The 22960-nt window shown below is 48.1% G+C and overlaps 1 protein-coding gene across 3 annotated transcripts in view; it reads right to left on the bottom strand.

Moving 5' to 3' along the window:
* Positions 1–22960, bottom strand: part of FBRS (fibrosin) — a 460820-nt gene that overhangs the window by 14030 nt on the left and 423830 nt on the right. For all 3 annotated transcript variants that reach the window (XM_085618447.1, XM_085618449.1, XM_085618448.1), the window contains exon 18: positions 12711–12927. In XM_085618447.1, coding sequence (XP_085474573.1) covers positions 12711–12927 — 217 coding nt within the window. The remainder of the gene's footprint in view (positions 1–12710; positions 12928–22960) is intronic.

The following is a 22960-nucleotide window of genomic DNA, read 5'->3' as shown; positions in this document are numbered from 1 at the left end:
CTTGGAGAGAAACCAATTCTATGGATCTCACCAGAGGAGACAGCCTACAACAGTAGGAAGAGTATGTGCGCGCCAAAAGTTCCTGGGCAAAGAAGAGTAGCCATATGATTGCCAACAAATACCCCACATAGGGTAAGGCACAGCCCTACAAAAGAAGGGTCCCTCTTGAGACAAGCTCGTAGCAGAGGCTCAAAAGAAAGGTAAACACAGCTTAACCAGCTGTACCAGAATAATAAACCACGGCTAAGCAGCCACACAACCCAGAACATCTGCGGCCCACAACAGGCAACAGAAAGGAGATACATATACAGGAGGGGCCCGACTGCCGAATCAGCATGGGCATCCAAATGAGAGACCTCATTAAATGGTATATCTTTAAGCCGCTCCTGAACATACTCTGGGAAAACGCCACCACGGGTGGCGGCGTATGGCAACCGACCTGGCCATAGTACGACCCACAGTGTCTGTGGTGTCCATGGCAGACCGAATTGAAAAGTGCACCATATCCACAACGTGTTGAGGGACTGGAGTCCCGAGCTGGCGGATGCAAACACATCACTGCCAGATGACTCCAACCACCGAGACTCCCGAGTGGGAGGATGCAACGGAACAGGAGTCACAGAAAGAGCTGCCTGAAGCACAAGTCCTCCAGCTCCAGGATGGAGGGTCAAACAGGCGGGATCAATTGGAGCCGGCCGATGTGCCACAGCACGATCCACAGGGTCCCCCGTGGAGGGCCGTGCCCACCTTCCAAGAAGGTCAAATAATGATTCCGCAAAAGGTAACAATGGTTCCATGTTCCCCGCGCCTTGGTGGAGAACAACCAGCAAAGGCTTCGAAGGACTAGAGACTGAGGGCGGCTCCATCCGTAAACTGTGTCTGCAGCCCTGCAAACAGTCCCGACGAACGTCCCACTAGCCTCCGCGGCCCAGCGAGACAGTGAAAGCAAGACATCAGTAGGTGATGGACGCATGCTAAACCGGCCACTTGGAGGCTCAGCAGGATGAGTAGGTCAATGCTCCACTGGCGCCTGCTCTGGAGAGCAGGGAAATGAATCAGGGGGTGGTGATCCCACCGCGACCACATCCTCCACCACTAAAGCTGGAGACAGTACCGACGTCGATCGGCGTTGAGCCGGTGTCGGAGACCCCTGAAAAGGCCTAAACTGGGGAGTGGAGCAAGCGTCTGCGACCTCCGAAAAGGCCTCGAACACCCGAGTCGAGCCGGCGACCTCCGAAAAGGTCGTGACCGTCTGAGTCGAGCCGGCGTCGACGACCTACGAAAAGGCCTCAACCGCTCTGAGTCAGACCAGCGTAGACTCAACATTCCCCGAGGTGGAAACCTGCAGGAGAGAGTACGCCGAAGTGGTGACGTGCACCACGCCGCAGCCACCTCCAGCGATGCCGCAGGGAGCCTCGGAAGGCTGTGCAACAGCGCTATGGAAGGGTTAGATGCCGTGGGATGCCCCTCCAGGCTGTGTCCCGAGACGTTGCCCCCCGCTCGCATAGCTTCAGTGGTATACGCAGCCCTTTGAACGCCACACAATATGCTATCTGGTAACGCTATTCGCAAGGAGTGCCCCTCTGGGTTGATTGCCTACTAGAGCACATATTCCCACCGAGCGCGTCTGTTAGCTGCCCAAAAGGCTGTGCGCGTTATACTGCGCTGAATTGACATGGTTTGGAAGAGGATTTCGTAGGAAGTAGTTTATGGGTCTGCTGTGAAGGCACACACTGCTGTAATTATCAAAAAGGGAAATTGCTATCATTTTTTGTTTTTGGCTTTGCCAAATGCTTGTTTAACTTGTACCACAAAGCACCTCGGTGAGAAAGTGTCATCTTTCTTTCATAGTATGCCCCCAATTTTTGCTGAATTGCTGATGTACTTTGACTGAGTGGGCCCTGGGCTCCTGCCAATCAGGTGCCATGGGCCTGTGTTCCTTCCCTAAAACTGCATTGAAGCCTAAACCCAATTGGCATCTCTGGCCACATGTCAGCCCCTGGTAAATGGTACCATAGGTACCCAGGGCACTGTGACCAGAGAAGCCCCCTAAGGGCTGCAGCACTTATTGTGCCACCCTTAGAGGCCTGTACCCGGACACACACACTGCCGTTACAGGCGGAGTGTCTTGGTACAGAACAAAACAGAGTCGACATGGCACACATCCCTGTGTGCCATGCCCACAAACACTGCCCTGGCATACATCAGCCACCCCTCTAGCTGGGTGTACTATGCCAGTGGTGAGGGTACAGGTACATGAGCCCTGTACCCCTACAGTACCCAGGTCCATTCCTGGGTACTGTAAGTGCAATGCTGCCATTAAGAGTATATGGTGCTGGGAGGTCGTCAACACGAACTCCACAGCACCATGATGGCAACACTGAAGACTGAAGTTTGGTATCAAACTTCTCAGCACATTAAACCCACACTGATGCCAGTGTGGGATTTAATGTAAGATGCATGACAGAGGGCAACTTAAGAGTTGCCCCCTGAACCTAACCCACAATCCACGTCCTGCCTGAGAGGCTGCCACCCAGCAGACATGTCGATGGACCCCTGAGTAGAGAGCCATCCGCTTTCCTGGGCCTGCAACAATGCACGTCCTGGGCGAGGGGCTAGGTCTCCTCCCCCAGGATGGGCAGGGGGAAGCTTAAAAGGCATGCCGCCTTTGTGAGCCTCCCCAGACCACTTGCTGTACTCAAGACTGGTGGGAAACCCCAAGGGAGGAAAGGAGGTGTGCCAGCCTCTGGCAACCCCACCCCTCAGGTGGGGGAGGCGAGGTAAAGCACATCTCCCATTGGTCCCTGCCCTTTACCTACCTGTAATGCCCCCAATTTTAGTATTTAGGGGCACCCTGAACCTTCCTTCCTCAGATCCCGAATCCGAAACAAGCAAGAAGAACAAGAAGAAAGACCTGCCGTGCAGATGCTAACAAGAGGAAGACACCAACTGACTTGGCCCCAGCCCTACAGGCCTGTCGACCCTCGAACCTGCTCCTGCTAAACCCTGGCGTCTCCAGTGGTCAGCAACCTCGAAAACCCTGGAGGACCTGACTGCCTTGTGACTCTAAAAGACTGGAACCAAGAATCCAGCACCCAAGGACCCTCTGACACTCCTGACTATGCCTGCAGGCTCAGAACCAAGAACCCCTCCAACCGCGACCAGCAGAGGCTAAGATTTGCCGATGCCAAAAGGCACCCCTGCACCCCGTGCCCTGCAGCCCCCGGTGCCCAACTCCTGGGTGCCTACCTAACCTACAGCTTCCCAACTTCTCTCGAAGTGGTGGTCGCACCTGAAGAATCTCCGTCCCCGAGCTTGCAGCCTTTGTTCATCTGGTAGCTTCTCCATTGAAATCCATTGAGCGCCCGACTGCTCAAAAGCACCCTGCACCCAGCCGCCCAAGTGCCCCTGTAAGTGCAACATCTATCCTATTCTACTTCCCTACTTGCCCTGTGTAAGTGACCTGGAGCCCAGCTCCCACAGCTGCGTGGCCTGTCTGCTAGCAGCCACCAACCAAAGGCCCCCTGCCCGCCATAGGCTAACACTGGGCCTAACTCTGTGCACCCGGCTGCCCCTGTGCTGCTGAGGGTGTAACAGCTGTACCTACCTGACCCTGGGAGACCCCCGAGTCTATGCCCAGAACCTTAACTCTGCCAGTCGAGTACTTACCTGAAAGCCGATAACTCACTTTTTCTCCATAGGGTATCATTGACTGGTTTCACTTGGAAATTCTTTTAAGTGTGGAGTTTTGAAACTTTAAAATATTCACTAAAAATCAGCCGAACAACGAAAACGAAATTACTCACCGGTTATCAGGAGAGATCCCAGTGCTGGATCTTGGTGCCCGGCACTGACCCTGAAAAGTAATTACAACTGTACTTTCCGATAACTTGATTTTCCTTCATAGGATAACATTGCCAGGTTTTTTGCCAGAAATTCTTCTATGTGTCGATTTTTGAAACATACAAATAATCCTTAAAAATCGCCTGTGTAACAAAAACGATTTCTTTCAACTGTTTACAGGAAATGCACCAGGGCTGAATCCAGGATCCAGCCCTGATTAAGAAAATCATACGCAAAGTAACTGAAATTGCATTTACTTAAAAACTCCCTTTGAGCTCAATGTTATAATTGTGTTTGAATTGTGTTGCCTATTGCAACAACTGTAACTATTGCATTTAAAAATCTATTGCTTATTGAAAGTATACAACTACAGCATTTTATTCTGAGAAAGTATTTTGATACCTATTGTTGGTTCTAAAATAAAACTACTATATATTTTTATATACAAAACAATTGGCCTAGAGTTCAGTAATTGAGTGGGTGAGACCATTTGCTGACTGAGTGTGTACAAATGTTTTACACTGTCCTCCGATACTGCCTTACTGCTCGACCAAGCTACCACTTTAGAGAGTAAGGTTATACCTAACTTTAGCCTCTGCCAAACCTCTGGGGACTGTGGACTCTGTGCACACTGAACCTTACTTTGGTGCAGTATATACAGAGCCACTTTCTTACAACCTCGGCGTGTGTAATCTTCGTAGCGTTACTCACCCACGCCATTTTTATCCGAATAAGTTAAATCAATGAAAAGATTACGAGATTAATAATTGAGGACGCCCAATTTTGGTTTTTAGATTTAAAAAATAAAAATGAATATTTAGGACGGGCTCATGAGCTGGCAATCCAAATAGACTCTGTTAAGCTGGAGACAACTGTCCTAGTTGAATTTAAGGATCTGCATAATATCTCTTCAGGTGCGACTATTGTGCTCGTACCCAGTCCTGAAAGGGTACTTCTGGGCCGAGTACTCCTGTATCTGGAGTCTTACTAGGCTTGCCCTACGGACAGGACTTATAAATGCTCTGGCCATGGAGTGCTGTAGTGTTGGTTTCTAGGCCAGGGTCCGAGACCCTAGTGTATAATGTGTATAGCCCCATGTTAATAGAAAGGGTTGGTTGGGGGAAGGGTGGGGGGGGGGGGGGGGGGGGGGGGGGGGGGGGGCTGTAACTCTGCCTAGTGGAAGGGCACATAAGTAAAGACATTTACACCAATGCAAGAACAAGCATTTGCAATGCAATAGGTCTTACATTTGCAAAAATTTGAACTATTGGAATTGTAAATGACAATGCCTTTTATTTATGTGCTTTGCAAACCTGCAAGAGGTGCATAAGCACACACTTTGTACATCTAGTCGTTGCTTAGGAGAAGCAATGCTGCCAGTAACCACCTCTTTCACTGCCAGCCTTGCTTCTCATAAGCAAGGACTATAAGTTTAAAGTGCGTGTTTACACACCGCTTCCAGGTTTTGAAACAAAGAAATAAAAGTCATCGTCATTTACAATGCCAATAACTCAAACTCCTGCAAATGCGGGACCTATTGCATTGCAAATGCTTGTTTTGTATGTAGTACATTGCTGTCATATTGTCTGTACGGACAAGGACAGCCTTGCCTACTATGTGTAGTTGAAAAGTTTTCAATGCCAGAAAATTGCTAGCAGCTCCAGATGGTTTATGTGGAGTTGTTTTTGTTGTAGTGTCCATATGCCCTGAATGTTATATTGTTGAAGATGAGCTACCCAACCAGTGAGGGATGCGTCTGCTGTGAGTACTATCTGTGGAACCGAGTTGAGGAATGGCCTCCCTTTGGAAAGGTTTTGTGTGTTCCATCACTGCAGAGAGCGAGGAGTGCGGCCGTCCACCAACACCAGATTGGTTAACTGACCTTCAGCTTGGTTCCACTGATGTGCTAAGCATTCTTGTAGGGGGCGCATTTAAAATCTTGTGTAAGGAACAATTAGAATTAAAGACACCATCATTCCGATTAATTTTATAAACACTTGTGCTGGTAGTGAGTGCTGTGGTTGAAACTGATATTAGTGTTTGCATGTTATGTATTCTGACTGGGTTGGGATACGCTAGATCTTTGCAAGTGTCTAGTGTGGCTCCTAGGTACGCTTGCGTATTGGAGGGTTGAAGAGGAGACTTAGTGAGGTTGACAGTGAATCCCAAGTCATGCAGCAGCTGAACTGTTTTGGGAGTGTGATGTATGCAGCTGTGTTGCCACTTGGCTCTTATTAGCCAGTCGTCTAACTAAGGGAAGACTTGAATGTGTTGTCTTCTTAAATGAGCTGCGACTACTGTTAGGCACTCGGTGAAGACTCTTGGTGCTGTAGTTACCCCGAATGGGAGGACTTTGAATTGGTAATGCTGTCCACCCACCACAAACCTAAGTAATGGGAGCACCTGCTGAAGGGTGATCATGTGGAAATTAGACCAATTGAATGTAGAGGTTTAGTTGTCTTAGGTCCAATATGGGCCTGAGGGAGCTGTCCTTTTTTGGAATCAAAAAGTATAGGGTGTACACTTCCATTCATTGATGACGTATTGGGACCGGTTCTATTGCATGTTTGTGTAACAGAGAGACAACCTCTTGTTATAACAGGATGAGATGTTCTGATGACATTGTACGCTGTCGCGGAAGGATTGTTGGTGGGGTACTGGTAAGTTCCAAACAATAACCATGTTTGATAATCTGTATTAACCACTTGTCTGTGGTGATTGAATTCCAGACAGGTAGGAGCTGTGAGAGACGTCCGACAGGTGTTAAATGATCAGGGGGTAGTGGAGGTTAATTGTTTATTGGCAGGGAAAATGCGGGTGGAATTACCTCTGCCTCACCCCTTGATATTATTTCCCATGTAGCCTCCTCGAAAATAACCTCTGGAGGAGGTGGATTGGTTGTTTTTATAAGAGGAGGAGGGAGTCTCTGACAACACTGTTTTTGAGCCAGCTCTATAAAAGGAGAGGCGAAAGGAACCCCTGCTGGAAGGTAACTGCAAGGCCCCCATGGACTTAGCAGTTTCGGTGTCCTTTTTAATCTTTTCAAGTGAAGTGTCGACTGTTGGCCCAAAAAGATGCTCTTTAACGAATGGCTGATTGAGTATGGAGGATTGGACCTCCTGCTTGAATCCAGAGATGCCAAGCGTGTCTGCGTAATAATATGCTGGTGTTGATGGCACGAGATGCTGTGTCTGCAGCATCTAGTACACATTTTATGGAAGTATTGGTGACAAGCTTCCCTTCTTGAATGAAGTCGTTAGCCTTTGTCTTGTACTCATCAGGCAAGTGTTGGATGGGTTTTTCTAACTCATCATAGTGAGCTCTGTCATAGCGTGCTAACAGGGCCTGAGCAATGGCGATTTGCCAATGGTTAGCTGCCTGCGAGGCAACTCGTTTGCCTGATGCATCTATTAATTTAGACTCCTTATCAGGAGGGGCGTCGCCAGTAGTTTGGGAATTTGCTCTTTTGCGGCCGTTAGATACGACAAGAGAGTCTAAGGGCAACTGTCCCCTAATATATGCAGGGTCTGTAGGAGCAGGCTTGTACTTTTTATCCACTCTAGGGGTCAATATTCTGGCTCTAACTGGGTCCTTAAAGACCTCTTCCACGCGTTTATCATGGCCTTGAGCATGGGTTAAGTATTAGTGGACTTCTGTGAATGTCTCCACAAGAAAATCTTCCACTAGAGGGTCTCAGTGTAGCTCAACTCTGTGGTATTGAGCAGCCCTGTTAATAATCTGTACAAAGCCTATATTGTCATCAGGTGGGGAGGGTCTCGAGGGATACAGGTCAGAGTCATTATTGTGATCTGGGTCTCGATTGTAATCTTCCCATGGATCAGTGTCCTGTGGAATGTCTTGTGTTATGTCCTGATCCTCATACCCAACCTCGTCCCCATATTCATCAACCTGTGGGTCAGGTGAAAATAGGGGTGGTGGTGAATTTGATGGTGCAATTAGAAGATGTGGGTTAGATGGAGAAGGAGGTGTGTAAGGGGAAGAAGGGTTAGTACCCATATCCTCCTTTTTCAGAGTAATAGGACAGTCCTGTGAGAGATGCAGCTTCCGTTTTTTTGGAAGAGTGGCTGTAAGGTGTCCAGTCTTGGGATCAATACGAATTTTTCCTGTTTTGGGTCCAAAACAATGTCTTCAGATGGAAGTTCCTTGGAAGGAGTGTCTTTGTCCTTAGGAATGGGTTTCGGGGTGGAAAATTCATGAGGGTCTTTTGTGCGCCGAATGCTTACTTTTGTGTTAAGAACCTGAATATTTCAGAGAGGGATGTTTTGGCTTCGAGTGTTTTGGTGCGGAGGTTGGCTGTTCCGAGCTTTTAGGTGCCGAGGATTTTAGTGTGGACATTTTCAGCTATGAAGCTTATTCGGCTCAGCGGCCTTCGGTGCCGAAGGTGTCTTCTGTGCCGGCAATGTAGGGTGTGGCACATGAGGCGGTTTATGTTTTGTTGCCGAAGGTGGTGTTTCGAGCCAGAGCAGGAAGGCTTGCCCTTATGTCTCGTAGCCGGGCCGGAGGGTTAGAAACTTTGTTGGCATTGACCCGAGCTCGAGAGCGGGGGTGATGCTGGAGTCTTAGGTTTTTTTTGGGGTGTGTGGTCTCATGGGGGATTTGTACTCATGGTATGTTGACCCGGGGTGATGTTCAGGTCTTCCTCCATGTCAGAATTGGCTTCGGAGACTGAGACCATTTCTTCTTCCTCGGCCTTTACGTCTGTATAGGGGACCTCTGAATCTTCGCCAAAGATGTCCGGTACGGAGCCGCTGTCTCGTATTTCGTGGCATCGAGCCAGACGGTCATGAAGAGTATTTTTCGATCGGTACGATCAAAGCGCTTGGCAGTCCTCCTCATCGTGTTCCGGGGATAAGCACATGTTGCAAACCTGGTGCAGGTCGATGCGTAGGAACTTAGCACGACACACAGGACATAGATTAAATGGAGTCCGTTCCATTGACTGGTGTGGTCGGCATGGGTAGGCATGACGGCCCGCCTCGAAGTTCCAGTTCCAAGGTTTTACAAATGTTATGATGCGCGTCGAATGGGAAACTACTATCGACAGACAACACCATCGATTGTAGAGTATTGCGCATCGAAGGGGTTCGAAAACTATACCAGAGCACAGCAATACACATCCGAACCCGATGGCGGAAAAAAACAATCTGGGGATGGAGTAGATGCCCATGCGCACTATCACCAAAGGGAGGAGTCACCTACCTCGTGATTACATAGACTTCTCCGAAGAAAAATAAAGTGCAAACATCCGGGCCCAACACCAGATGGCGATCTATGCTAACGTATATGATCTACAGTGTGAGGAAGTGCCATCTTTCTTGCATGGTATGCCCCCACTTTTTGCTGAATTGCTGAATGTACATTGACTGAGTGTGCCCTGGACTCCTGCCAATCAGGTACACTAGGTACCCAGGGCCTTGTGACCAGGGAAGGCCTCTAAGGGCTGCAGCACTCATTGTGCCACCCTTCGAGGCCCTGTACCCCAACACACACACACACTGCCCTTGCAGGCTGAGTGTCTGGGTACAAGACAAAACAGAGAGTCAACATGGCACACATCCCTGTGTGCCATGCCCACCACCTACACTGCGCTGGCATACATCAGCCACCCCTCTAGCTGGGTGCCCTATGCCTGTGGTGTGGACACAGGAGCACGAGTCCTGTGCCCCTACAGTACCCAGGTCCATTCCTGGGCACTGTAAGTGCAGTGCTGCCATTTAAGAGTACATGGTGCTGAGAGCTCGTCAAACACGAACTCCACAGCACCATAATGGCAACAGTGAAGACTGAGAAGTTTGGTATCAAACTTCTCAGCACATTAAACCCACACTGATGCCAGTGAGGGATTTAATGTACAAAGCACCACAGAGGGCATCTTAGAGATGCCCCCTGAAACCTAACCTACAATCCACGTCTGGTCTGGGAGGATGCCTAGGCAGCCACACAGCAGACATGTTGCTGGACCCCTGGGTAGGAGAGCCCCCGCTCTCCTGGGCCTGCAACAATGCCCATCCTGGGTGAGGTGCTAGGTCTCCTCCCCCAGGATGGGCAGGGGAAGCTTCAAAGGCATGCCGCCTCTGTGAGCTTCCCCAGGTCACTTGCTGTACCCAGCAAACTGGCCCCCACTGGTTCTAACCCCCACACTGGCAGGAAGACTGGCCGGAAACCCCAAGTAAGGACAGGGGATGTGCCAGCCTGCCAAGCCCACCCCTCAGGTGGGGGAGGCGAGGTGAAGCACATCTCCGGGCACTCGCCATCTTGAGGATGGGAGGCCCTGCCCAATCAGGACTAGGCTACTACCCCCCTCCCACATGAGAGTGGCAGGATAGGGGGTGTACCCACCCCAGGGCAGGGACCCATTAGTCCCTGCCCTTTACCTACCTGTAACGCCCCTAAATCTAGTATTTAGGGGCACCCTGAACCATCCTTCCACAGATTCCGAAAAAAAGGACAGAAAGAAGACCTGCCGTGCAGCTGCTAATCAAGATTAAGACATCAACTGCTTTTGCCCCAGCCCTACCGGCCTGTCGACCCTCAAACCTGCTCCTGCTACATCCCAGCACCTCTTGTGGCCAGCAACCTCACAAACCCCGGAGGACCGGACTACCTTTGGACTCTGAGCACCTGGGACTCCCATGAGCAGTGGCTCTGCTCAAAACCAGCTTCTAACCCCTGGCATCAGCCCGGAACCGCGAACCCTGCACACTACACCTGCCAAGCCTGGCATGTGCCGGAGTGAACAAAGACCCCGAGGACGTCCCCCCGGCGACTGCGACCCCGAATCCGGCACCCAAGGACTCACCTCGACGCTCCTGATGACACATGCAGCCTCAGAACCAGGTACCCCCCCCTACCGCGATCAACAGAGGATAAGATTTCCCAACACCAAAAGGCACCCCTGCACCCGGCGCCCTGCGGCCCCCTGTGCCCAATTCCTGGGTACCTACCTATCCTCCAACTAACCTCTTGAAGTGGTGGTGGCACCTGAAGAATCTTCGTCCCGAACTTGCAGCCTTTGTTCATCCAGGAGCTTTCCTACTGAAAACCATTGAGCACCCGAAGGCTCAAAAGCACCCTGCACCCAGCCGCCCGAGTGGCCCTGGCAGTGTAACCTCTACACCCATCTACTTCCCCATTTGCCCTGAGCAAGTGACCAGGAGCCCAGCTCCCACAGTCGCGTGGCCTGCTAGTCAGCAGCCACCAACCAAGGCCCCCCCCCTGCCTCCCACAGGATAACATTACGCCGAACTCACTCTGCACCCGGCTGCCCCAGTGCTGCTGAGGGTGTAACAACTGTACTTACCTGACCCTGGGAGACCCCTGAGTCTGTGCCCAGAACCTTAACTCTGCCAGTCGAGTACTTACCCAAAAGCTGATAACCCAATTTTCCTCCATAGGTAACAGACTAGTTTCTTCGGAAATTTCTTCTAAGTGTGGAGTTTCTAAAACTTAAAATATTCACCTAAAATCAACCGAGTAACGAAAACGAAAATACTCACCTGCTATTAGGGGAGATCCCAGTGCTGGATCTTGGTGCCCAGCACTGACCCTGAAAAGTACTCACAACCGTACTTACCATTAACCCAATTTTCTTCTATAGGAAATCATTGACTGTTTTTCTGTGAAATTTCTTCTAAGTGTCAATTTCTGCAATCTTTAAATATTCGTTAAAAATCGTATAATATCTGAAAACGTAATTACTTACCTGTTTTGGATAAAGGTCCCAGTACTGAATCTAGGCACCCAGTACTGGATTACAAAAGTAACGAGAACATACCATACCTGTAACTTGAATTTTCTCCCCTAGGGAATCATTGACTGTTTTTTCTATGAAATTTATCAACTTTTAAAATAGCAAAATATTGTATACAAATCACAACAGTAACTTAAGTCGACTTTACTCACTTGTTTCCAAGAACTGTCCCAGGACTGAATCTAGGATCCAGTCCTGGAGTTAGAAAAGTAATCCTGAAAGTAATCTATTGCAAATAACCTAAAACTTCCATTGAGATCAATGTATTATTGTGTTTGAAATTGTGTTGCCTATTGCAACAACCTGTAACTATCTACAAAAGTCAATTGCATATTGCAAAAGTATTCAACTAAAGCCTCTCATCCTGAGAAAGTATATTTTAATACCTATTGTTGGTTCTAAAATAAAACAAACATTTTTTTTATATAAACCATTGGCCTAGAGATCAGTTGAGTGTGTGAGCCCATTTGCCGACTGAGCGTGTACAACAAATGCTTTACACTGTCCTCTGATTCTGCCTTACTGTTCGACCAAGCTACCATTTTAGAGAGTAAGGTTATATCTAACTTTAGCCTCTGCCAAACCTCTGGGGACTGTGGACTCTGTACACACTGTACCTATTTGGGAACAGTATATACAGAGCCACTTTCTCACACCGACTGGCTACTAGTTAAGTTCATTTTCTTTTGTAAAAAATGATAGGCTATTGCAGTGACTGTTCATTGCATTGTAGCTTATGGTAGTATTAACTACTGCTTTTAGAAGTATACTGTGGGACTCCCACTACGACAAAGGGGATGATTCAAGAATGTGAATCTATGAAAGATCCCAAACTGATGAAACCTCAGTGACCATCACTATGGATACAAATACATCTGCTCTCTTCCAGCAGAGGAAGGGCTGAGGTAATAAAGCTATCCTGCATGTCTGGGTGATAGCTGCACATCCATCAGTGCCTCAAATATAATTATTACTGTTCTAGGCAAAAATATGCTCCAAGCGCCATTGGCACTGGACTTCACCTACATGAATGGAAATGTGACGAATGTGAGGTACCTGCGAATAAGATGTACCCTTCTAAATGCTTGATACTCACCTGTCCTTCTCATCTTTTATCACTGGAGTTGTCCGTTTCTCATTCTCCCTCTCCTTTTCGTGCAAGCTACGTTCTGCCTCTCCCGGTTTGGTCCACACTTGTGCTGGTGCAGTGGGAAAGGAAGGTGGTGTGCGACGAAGTCTATTCCAGATATCCTGGGGGTTTGTAAAGCTGTGGGCCGCAGAATTATCTTTCTGTCCAAACATTGGATTTGGGTCTAGGAAAGAAATTTCAAAGACCAGTCAGAATGGAGTAAACGTTGATTCAGCAAGTAAGGAACAATGTATTCAAGAGCTATACTGCATGAGGAAAAACAAGAACATTCTTCAGATTGCACCAAGACCCTCCACAGAGGACAACCTTAAAGACCCAAAACCAGATCTAATACATGTCAACAACCTAAAGCTCCCCATACGTCTCTATTACACTGATCAGCTGTGGATTCTTCACAAGACTTCTTAAGTTTAAAGACAGGACATTCACCTGAAGAGCCCTTCAGCATTACCACAATTGTCTGTCCCTAATTACCATTGGTGACCACAGGTAATTTGCACACACCAAAAAACATAATAAATTGATATTAGGGATGCTTGCATTTTAAGCAAAGTATTTCACCCAACAATTTCCTCTCACGTTTAGTAAAGGAGTTTATATCTTCCTATTTAATCAAGACTTCCAAGAAATGTACCTTTACACCAGTTTGTCAGACTGGTGCAGACTTCTGGTTGCAAGAGCTACTCTAGACTATGTTACTTACCCTGCAAGCATCTGTTCTTGACATTAAGTGCTGTAGTCACATGCTTTGCATAATCTTGCCATCTAGTGTTGGGTCTGGATGTGTACAACTTTTTTTCTTTGAAGAAGTCTTTCGGGTCACAAGGTGGAGTGATGACGACTCCTGATGATAATGCACATGGGGATCGACTCCAATGTCAAGATTGTTTTCTCGCGGACGGTTGTGAATGGAGTGTAAAGTAAGTGTAATTAAAGAAATGTCCAAGCATATGAAAAAGTAAAGGAACTACAATGGCCACGGGCTACAGGGGTGGAGGGTGGGTGCATGTGAATCTACAGCACTACATGTCAAGAACAGATGCTTACAGGGTAACAAAATGGTTACTTGCCAGTAGGAGTAGTTTTGCAGCTTGAAGAATTTTCTGGGTTCACATGCTGTGCATCATTCCGCAATCTAGTGGTTGGGTCCGGAATTGTCTTTTTTTCTTTTCTTCTTGTTTTGGTCGCTGTCGACCACCATTTGGTGCCAGGTAAATCCCCTGTGTGACGTCAGGCGGTATCCTGGAGGTCGACGTGCGTGGTGGCCATCTTCGGATTCTTTTTTCTGTTTTCATTATGTTTTGTAATCCTGGAGATGGTTTTGAAAATACTAATGTAGTCCTTTGCTTCCCCAACTGTTTGTTTTCCTTACAGGGGAGGTTGAGAGGGTCGCATGTGAATCCAGAAAATTCTTCAAGCTGCAAAACTATTCCTACTGGTAAGTAACCATTCTGTTTTGCAGCATGAATCCTTTTCTGGATTCACATGCTGTGCATCAGATTATGTAGCGGTTTCTCCCACGCCTGGGAGGCTGTGGTGAAAGGAAGACTTTGCAAACAGGTGTTGAAGCACCCTTTGTCCAATTTGAGCTTCCTTATTCATGTGTATGTCCACACAATAATGCTTCGTAAAGGTGTGTGGTGATGCCCATATTGCTGTTGCAAATGGAATCAATGGGTACATTTGCCATAAATGCCAGAGTTGCTCTTTTCTTTCTAGTGGAGTGAGCTGTTGGTTGCATTGTAAGTTCCTTTTTGGCATTGGCATAACATAACTGGGTAGCCTGTACTATTCATCTTGCAATAGTTGCTTTTGTGACAGCTGATCCTGTGTTGGTATGTGGGTAAGCAACAAACAATTGCTTAGTTTTCCTGAATTGTTCTGTTTTCTGCAAATAATATAGTAATGTTTTCCTTACATCCAGGGTATGGAGACTTCTCTCTGCTCTAGTTTTTGGGTTCTGGAAGAAACCTGGCACAAGAATGTTTTGATTTAAGTGAGACTTAGATACTACTATTGGCAAAAACTGTGGGTTAGTTTTTAGGATTAATTTATCCTTGTGGATTTGTAGGTAGGCTTCCTGTATCGTTCACGCTTGCAGTTCACGTACTTTTTGTAGTGATGTTATCGCAAAGAGAAAGGCGGTCTTTAGAGTAATATGTTTGAGGTCCGCTGTATGCATGGGTTCAAAGGGCTTTGTCATCAGTTGAGAAAGTACTGTTTTTAACTCCTTCAGTGCCCATGACGAGATGGTCTCGTCATGGAGCACGGTTGCGCTGTGCCCATGACGAGACTCTCGTCATGAACCCCGCCCGCTAATGAAAGGGCCGGCACAGGGCGGGGAAAGGGCGGGGCACTGAAGGGGTTAAGCTCCATGTTGGTACAGGAGCAACTCTTAGTGGAGCTATTCTTTTTGCTCCTTCTAAGAACTTTTTAATGACTGGTCTTGTAAAAAAGCTTTTGCATGTTTTTCCTCTTGTGTATGCCACTATTGCAGCAAGGTGCACTTTAAGGCTCGAAACATTGATGTTGTTATCCAATAGGTAAGAAAGGTATGTAAACTGTTTCTTGTGTATTGATTGAATTAATGATGATGTTAGCAGCGCACATTTGGTATATCGCTTCCATTTTGCTGTATAGCATTTTCTTGTTGACTGCTTTCTCGCTTCTTTTAGAATTTCCATTGTTCTTAGCGGTAGATTGAGATGCTTAAATTCTATGCATTCAGGCGCCAGGCAGCTAGTTGTAGCGTTGCTGGTTCCGGGTGAAATCTCTGTCCCTGTTGCATTGTCAACAGGTCTTTTTCTGCTTTGATCTTGACCATTTCTCCTTTGGATAGTTCTAGGAGGGTTGAGTACCATGTTTGCCTTGGCCAATGAGGAGCAATGAGAATAATGTTGTTCCTGGTTCCGTTGCTTTTTGAAGCACTTTTTGCATCAAGGGTATTGGTGGAAAAGCGTAAACAAATGTCTGAGACCAATTGAGTGAAAGCGCATTTTCCTTTGACAGGTGGTGTGGAAACCTCAAGACTAATATTGACATTTCTTGTTCTGCATTGTTGCAAACCGGTCCAACACTGGTGTTCCCCAGATGTTGAATAAATACTGTACTGTTGTATGTTTCAACTCCCATTTGTGGGAACGAATAGTTTACCTGTCGGTGTAGTTTTGCAGCTTGAAGATCTTTCTGGATTCACTATGCTGTGCATTATTCCACGATCTGGTGGTTGGGTCCGGATTCGTAGTCTTTCCTTTTTTTTTTTTGTAGCCCAGGTGGGCTTCGACGTCCCACCATTTGGTGTACCTCTCGTGACGTCGGCGTGCTTCCTGCGGAAGTCCCACCTTTGGGGCGCCATCTTCGGATTCTTTTTTCCTTTCCTCTTTTTTTTTTAACCCTAGGCGTTAAGTAATTTCCTTATATATATCCTTTCAGTTTTATCTTGTTATTTCAGTCTTTGTCCTTCCACCCTTTTTTCTCCTGCCTCATCTTCCTGGCGGAGGTGGGTGGGTTCGCTAGTGAATCCAGAAAGATCTTCAAGCTGCAAAACTACACCGACAGGTAAGAAACTATTCGTTTTGCAGCGTGAATCTTTCTGGATTCACTATGCTGTGCATAGATTTTGTAGCGGTTTGTTATCTCTGTGGCGGCTGGGTGGAAGATGAGCGTTGGTCGTTGAATATAAGTTGGAGCACCTTCTGTCTTACTTGTGCTTCCTTGTTCATCTGTATATCCACGCAGTAGTGCTTGGTGAACGTGTGCACCGAAGCCCATGTTGCCGCCAGGCATAAGTCTTGAATGGGTGTATTTGCCAGAAAGGCGATTGTTGCTCCCTTCTTCCTTGTGGAGTGGGCCCGTGGCCCCTCGGATAGTTCTTGCCCCACCTGTTTGTGGCAGAATTGTATTGTTAGTGCAATCCATCGTGCGATGGTGCTTTTTGTCACTGGTCTACCCAGGAAGCTCGTTGCGAAGGACACAAAAAACTGCTTGGTTTTCCTCTCGATGTAGTGCATCACCGCCCTTCTAGCGTCTAGTGTGCAGTGCCCTCTCTGCGCTTGTTGCTGGGTTCTGAAAGAAACTTGGTGTTTGAATTGTTTGATTTATATGGAATGCTGACACCACCTTTGGCATGAAGTGTGGGTCCGTTCTCATTACGACTCTGTCCTTGTGTATCTGGATGTAGGGCTCTTGCAGCGTTAGCGCTTGCAGCTCGCTTACTCTGCGCAGTGAGGTTATTGCCACCAGAAAGGCGGTCTTCATTGTTAGCATTTGAAGGGAGGCCTTGTGAATGGGCTCAAAGGGCGCCTTCATAAGTTCCGTCAGGACTATGTTGAGGTTCCATGCCGGAGGCGGCATCCTCTTTGGTGGCGCTATTCTTTTTGCCCCTTCCAGGAATCTCTTTACTACCCGTGACGTAAAGAAGCTTCCTCCTGTCTCACCTCGTGTGTAGGCTACGATCGCCGCTAGGTGGACCCTCAGCGACGATGAGCATAGTTTCGCCTTTAGAAGGTGTGTGAGGTATCTAAGCACCGTTGATTCCTTTGTCAATTTATTTTGCAGTTTATTTTTGCTGCACCACATTGTGAACCTTTTCCACTTTTCCCCATAACATTTTCGTGTTGTTGGTCTCCTTGCCTCCCGCAGCACTCGCATAGAGCTTTGAGGTAGTTTAAGGTGTGCGAACTCTGTCTTCAGGAGCCAAGCTGCCAGTCCGAGGCTCTCTGGCTCTGGGTGTAGAACCTCTCCGTTCTGCATGGAGAGCAAGTCCTTTCTTTTTGCGAATTTGTGTGGAGGTCCTTGTGCCATCTCCACTATTTGTGAGTACCAGGTCTGTCTTGCCCACTGTGGTGCCACCAGGATCATTGCAAAAACCAAAGGAAATGATGGACGGAGTGTTGAACATTGCAAGCACTCACCCCCAGTCAACTGATCTGGGTTTAATCCATCACCGTTCTTTAGCCCACTCTGCCTCCCCAGTTCAGACATGGCTATATGCAAATCAGTCTGACCCTGTGCCTCATGGGAACAGTCCAGCCCGAACTGCCAAGGATCATGGTCATGTTGCTGGTCTTGCACTTGTTGAGTACCCTGTGTATCAGTGGTATTGGTGGAAAAGCGTATGCAAAAGTCCTTGACCAACTTATCCATAGGGCATTCCCCTGGGATTGTTTTTCTGGTTGTCTGGATGCAAAGTTTCGGCATTTTGCATTCAGGTGTGTTGCAAACAGGTCTATTGTCTGTGTACCCCACCTTTTGAATAGCCTTTGCGTTTCCGGACCATTGAGCTCCCACTCGTGGGATGCCGAGGTCTGCCTGCTGAGCCAATCTGCTTCCACATTGTCCTTCCCTGGTAGGTGTATCGCCAGCAGGTCTATTTTGAGTGGGATGGCCCATCTCCAAATCTCTTGTGCCAGAGTTGAAAGGGGGAACGATTGTGTTCCTCCCTGCTTGTTGATGTAGAACATTGTGGTAGTGTTGTCCGTCTGTATCAACACTTTTTGGTTGAATAGCTGCCTCTGGAAGGCCTTCAGGGCTAGCAGTACGGTCTTCAATTCCAGGTAGTTGATGTGTCTGACCGCATCTGCTGGAGTCTACAGACCCCTCACTCTGAGCTTGTTCATGTGCGCTCCCCATCCTATCTGGGATGCGTCTGTGGTAATGGTCACAGTTGGGTTTGGTGGTGTCAAGGGCTTTCCTATAGTTATGTTCTCCCTGTTCCACCATGCTATCTCCTCTTGCACTGCGTGCGTAACAACCACTAGATCCTCCCAACTTCCGTTTGCTTGTGACCATTGTTGTTGCAGCCATTCCTGGAACGGTCTCATGTGAAGCCGTACATTGGGGACTAGGTGAATGCACGACGCCATCATACCCATGATCTTGCTCGCTGTTCTCACTGTCAGAGCTCGCCCCTTCAGGTAGAGACGCGTCTCCTTCAGCAGGGCTATTGTTCTCCTGTCGCTGGGCATGACAGTTTTGTCTAAGGTGTTGATCTGCGCTCCCAGGAAGATCTTCACCTGTTCTGGTTCCATTGATGACTTCCCCCAGTGTATCGAGAACCCCAGGTTTGTTAGTGTTCTTGTCACCCGCTCTGCGTGCTCCTCGCACTTGTCGCGAGTACTTGCTCCAGTCTAGGTAAGGATACACATGAATCCCTTCCCTCCGTAGGTACGCTGCTACTGCTGCAAGGCATTTTGTGAAAACCCTTGGTGCGGACTTTAGACCGAATGCCAGGGTTGTGAATTGGTAATGATCCTGGTTGATGTTGAACCTCAACAGGTTTTTGTGGCGCCTGTTCATCGGGATGTGCAGGTAGGCATCTTTGAGATCCATGGTGGACATGAAGTCTCCGCCTCGTATTTGAGGTAGCACTTCTTGTAGCGATGTCATTTTGAATTTTTGCGTCTATGAATTTGTTTAGGAATCGTAGATCCAGGATGGGTCTTAGTGTTTCGTCCACCTTTGGGACCAGGAAGTAGTTTGAGTACACTCCCTTGTTCCTTTCTCTGCATGGCACTGGTTCTATGGCCTCCTTTTGGAGTAGTTGTAGCGCCTCTTCTCTGAGTTGAGCAAGCTCTTGACCAGAGCGTTGTCTTCTCTTTGGTTTCCTGTTTGGAGGTCTTTTCTCCAACTCTATGCAGTATCCGTACTGTATGACGTTGAGTATCCATTTGTCTGTGGTTATTTTTTGCCATTGTTGAAGGTAAAGTCCTAGTCTTCCGCCTACTGGTGTTGCATGCTCGTAGGCGTTTGGTTTGTTTACCTCCCTTACTGTGCTTACTTTTTGCTTCACCCCTCGGGGTATACTGGGGGTGAGCATTTTCTTCCGTGCAAAGTCACTTTGAAGAGGGTTGGTCTCCCCCTCTTCTTCTTTGGCCACGTCCGTTTCCCCTACCGCGAAAGGACTGGCCTCGAGGCTGGTACTGCCAGTTTTGTTTCTGCTGTCCCTGCTGGCCGTGACTTTCACCTTGCTGTCCTTGCTGGAATGTCTGGTGTGACGTTCCCGGCTGGTTTCCTCCCCTTCCGTAGGGTCTCTGAGCTGGGGTGCCTCTTCTCATCCCTCTGATTTGCAGGGCCCCATGGACCTCGCCGTCTCATTTTCTTTCTTCAGTTGGGTGAGTTTTTCGTCTACTGGAGCACCGAACAGCGTCTCACCGTTAAAAGGGGTGTTCAGTATGTTGTTCTGGACCTCTTGCTTGAATCCTGAAATTCTGACCCAGGCCTGCCTCCTTTCAGTGATTCCTATAGCCATCAGTCTGCTCGATGTCTCTGCCCCGTCCAAAGCGGTCTTAATGCATGAGTTTGCAATATTTTTCCCTTGCTCCACCAGATGGGAAGCTCTCTGCTTGTATTGCTCGGGGAGATGTTGGATTAGTTCTCCCATCTCGTCCCAGTGCTGGTACTGCTGCCTGTTCAATTGGAGTTCGCCATGCGCCAGTGCATTGCCGCATTTCTCTCAACCTTTCTCCCGGTGAGGTCCATCCTTCTGCTCTCCTTGTCGGGAGGCGGCCCTGAGGTTGCCGGTACATTGGCCCTTTTCCTGGCCGTGGACGCAATGATGGAGTCAGCTGTGACTGATTCTTTGATATATGGCGGGTCCTGTGAGGAGTGCTTGCATTTCTTCTCTGTTCTGGGAATGATGGATCTGCAAGTTCCTGGGTCCTTGAACGCCTCCTTCCCTTGTTTCATTATGCTTTAGAGCATAGGGAGGAACTGGCTCCTAGTCTGGATGGGGAGCAGTGTTTAGAGTAGAAAATCTGCTTTCGGCTTCTCCTCGTCCAATTTCATGCCAAAAGCTGCTGCAGCACTCTTGACGACCATGTTGTATGCCCCAATGTCGTCTGGCGGCGAAGGCCTCGAAGGATAGGTCTCCACGGGCTCTTCGGGATTTTCGGCATCGATGTCCTGCCATTCCAGCTCATGTGTTGTTGACGGCGCCGAGCCGTAGATCGACTGCTGCTCCTCTTCCTCATCTTCTCCCTCATAGTAGGGGGTCTTCTTCCTCCTCTTCAGGATCTCTTGACTGCTCTTCGGCGTCAAACTCTTCCTGTTCTTCGATCTCGACGACCTCCGTCAACGGTTTCATTGGGATTTTGAATTTTTTCATTGTTTCATCGAACTCCTTCTTCCTCTGAAGGATGCTCTCCATCTCCACCTCGAGCCTCCTCTTTTTCTTCTCCATTTCGGAGGCATGTTCGGCGTCGAGCGCTGGTCTTTTCGATGGAGCTTGCGTCGACGCGGCCTTGTCATTTGTCGCCGAACGGCCCACCTCGTGGGCCTGCTTCGACTAACTCCGTTTCTCGGCGGCCTTCGGCACCTGGGAGTCCCGCTCGAAGGATCCGCTGGGCCTTTCATCCTTGGATCCACTCGCGGTCGTCGAAATTTTCGGCGTCGGTGTTCCTTTCGAGGACTTGGACTCTGTTTTTCGAGAGTCACTCAGATTTTCGGGGCCCTTTCGGGGGTTTCGTACTTGACGTGTCTCCTACCTTGTCAGGCGTTTTCTTATCGGTCTCTGCGACCGTGAAGACATCAGGTCCCTCGGCGATGTTGTCTTCATAGTCGGTGGAGAGGCCCAGTTCGTACAGCGACGAAGCCTTACCCTTGCCTTCCATGATGAAGTTGGCTCTCCTCTGCCTTTCTCTCACCCGGAGTGTCTTCGGCATGAAGGCGGAACAGGCGTTGCAGTCCTGGCTCTCATGGTCGATCGGCAGGCAAAGGTTGCAGACCGGATGTTGGTTCTTCTGCGCGTATTTGTGGTGGCAGTTACGGCAGAATTTAAAGGGTGTCTTGTCCATTGCGCTCAGAGTCTGAGAGCGCATTTTCCGATGGGTGAAGATTGAGGATCTCCTCCTTCTTCATCGTCCCGGCTGTATGCTCTTCCTCTCTGTAGTCTTCTATAATTTCTCCTTCGATGAAACTCGCGTATTTTTCTTCTTCCTTCGTTAAAAACTCTGGAGCTTCTCGATGACGATCCAGATCTAACGGCGGAAAAAAGAATCTGAAGATGGCGCCCCAAAGGTGGGACTTCCGCAGGAAGCACGCTGACGTCACGAGAGGTACACCAAATGGTGGGACGTCGACGCCCACCTGGGCTACTAAAAAAAAAAAAACAAAAGAAAGACTACGAATCCAGAACCAACCACCAGATCGCGGAATAATGCACAGCATAGTGAATCCAGAGAGATTCACGCTGCAAAACAGTTGTTTTGTCTGCTCAGTTGGTCTGCTGTGATGTTATCTACCCCTGGTAGATGTACTGTCTGTAAAGTGATTTTGTTTGGGTATTGCCCAATGCCAGACTTCCTGTGCAAGTTTGCTTAGGGGAAAGGACTTTGTTCCACCCTGTTTATTCAGGTAGAACATTGTAGTTGTATTGTCTGTCTGTATTAAGATGGTTTTCCCCTGAATATGTTTCTGGAATGCCTTGAGTGCCAGAAAACAGTTTATTCCCAAAACAATGGATGTGCTTCGTGGAATCCTGTTCGCTCCATTGACCATGAACTTTCAGTTGGTTGAGATGTGCCCCCAACCGTTGATTGATGCATCCGTGGTGACTTTCACAGATGGAGTTGGGTCCCTGAAAGGTCTCCCCTGTGCTATGTTGTTGGATGCCCACAATTGTATCTCTGCTTGCACCCTTTATGTAACAACCACTAGATCCTCCCAACTTCCTGTGGCTTATGAACAACTGTTGGTGAGACATTCTTGGAATGGGCGCATGTGTAGGCGAGCGTGAGGGATGAGTAGGATACAAGATGCCATCATGCCCATTAGTTTAATTACTTTCCTCACTGTCACGGTCCCTTCTGGTCGAGGGTTGTTTTGTGATCGATAGCTTGTATCTTGGCCTGTGTGGGATAAGCCTTGGCATTTGCCATGTTCAGTCTTGCTCCCAGGAAGGTTTTTTTTCTCTTTATGGTGTTTTAGACGTCTGAAATGTTTTTTTAACATGATTCTGGCATGTTTGTTTTGTGCGTCCCCTTATTAGCCATTCGTCTAGGTAGGGGTAAAGGATTAGTTACTTACCTGTAATCCTAGTTCTCATCCAGGGGTATACTCATCAAAGTCATAATCTATGAATAATCCCCGCCCATGTGCGGGATCCCGGAGCATATAGAAAATACATATATATAAATATATATATATATACATATGTGAAAACATATAAATGCAGCCTAATAATGTTCAAAACATGGCAA

This window comes from Triturus cristatus, chromosome 7 (genome assembly GCF_964204655.1).
Source record: "Triturus cristatus chromosome 7, aTriCri1.1, whole genome shotgun sequence".
Classification (NCBI taxonomy): domain Eukaryota; kingdom Metazoa; phylum Chordata; class Amphibia; order Caudata; family Salamandridae; genus Triturus; species Triturus cristatus.
This window is presented reverse-complemented; position numbering and strand designations above follow the sequence as displayed.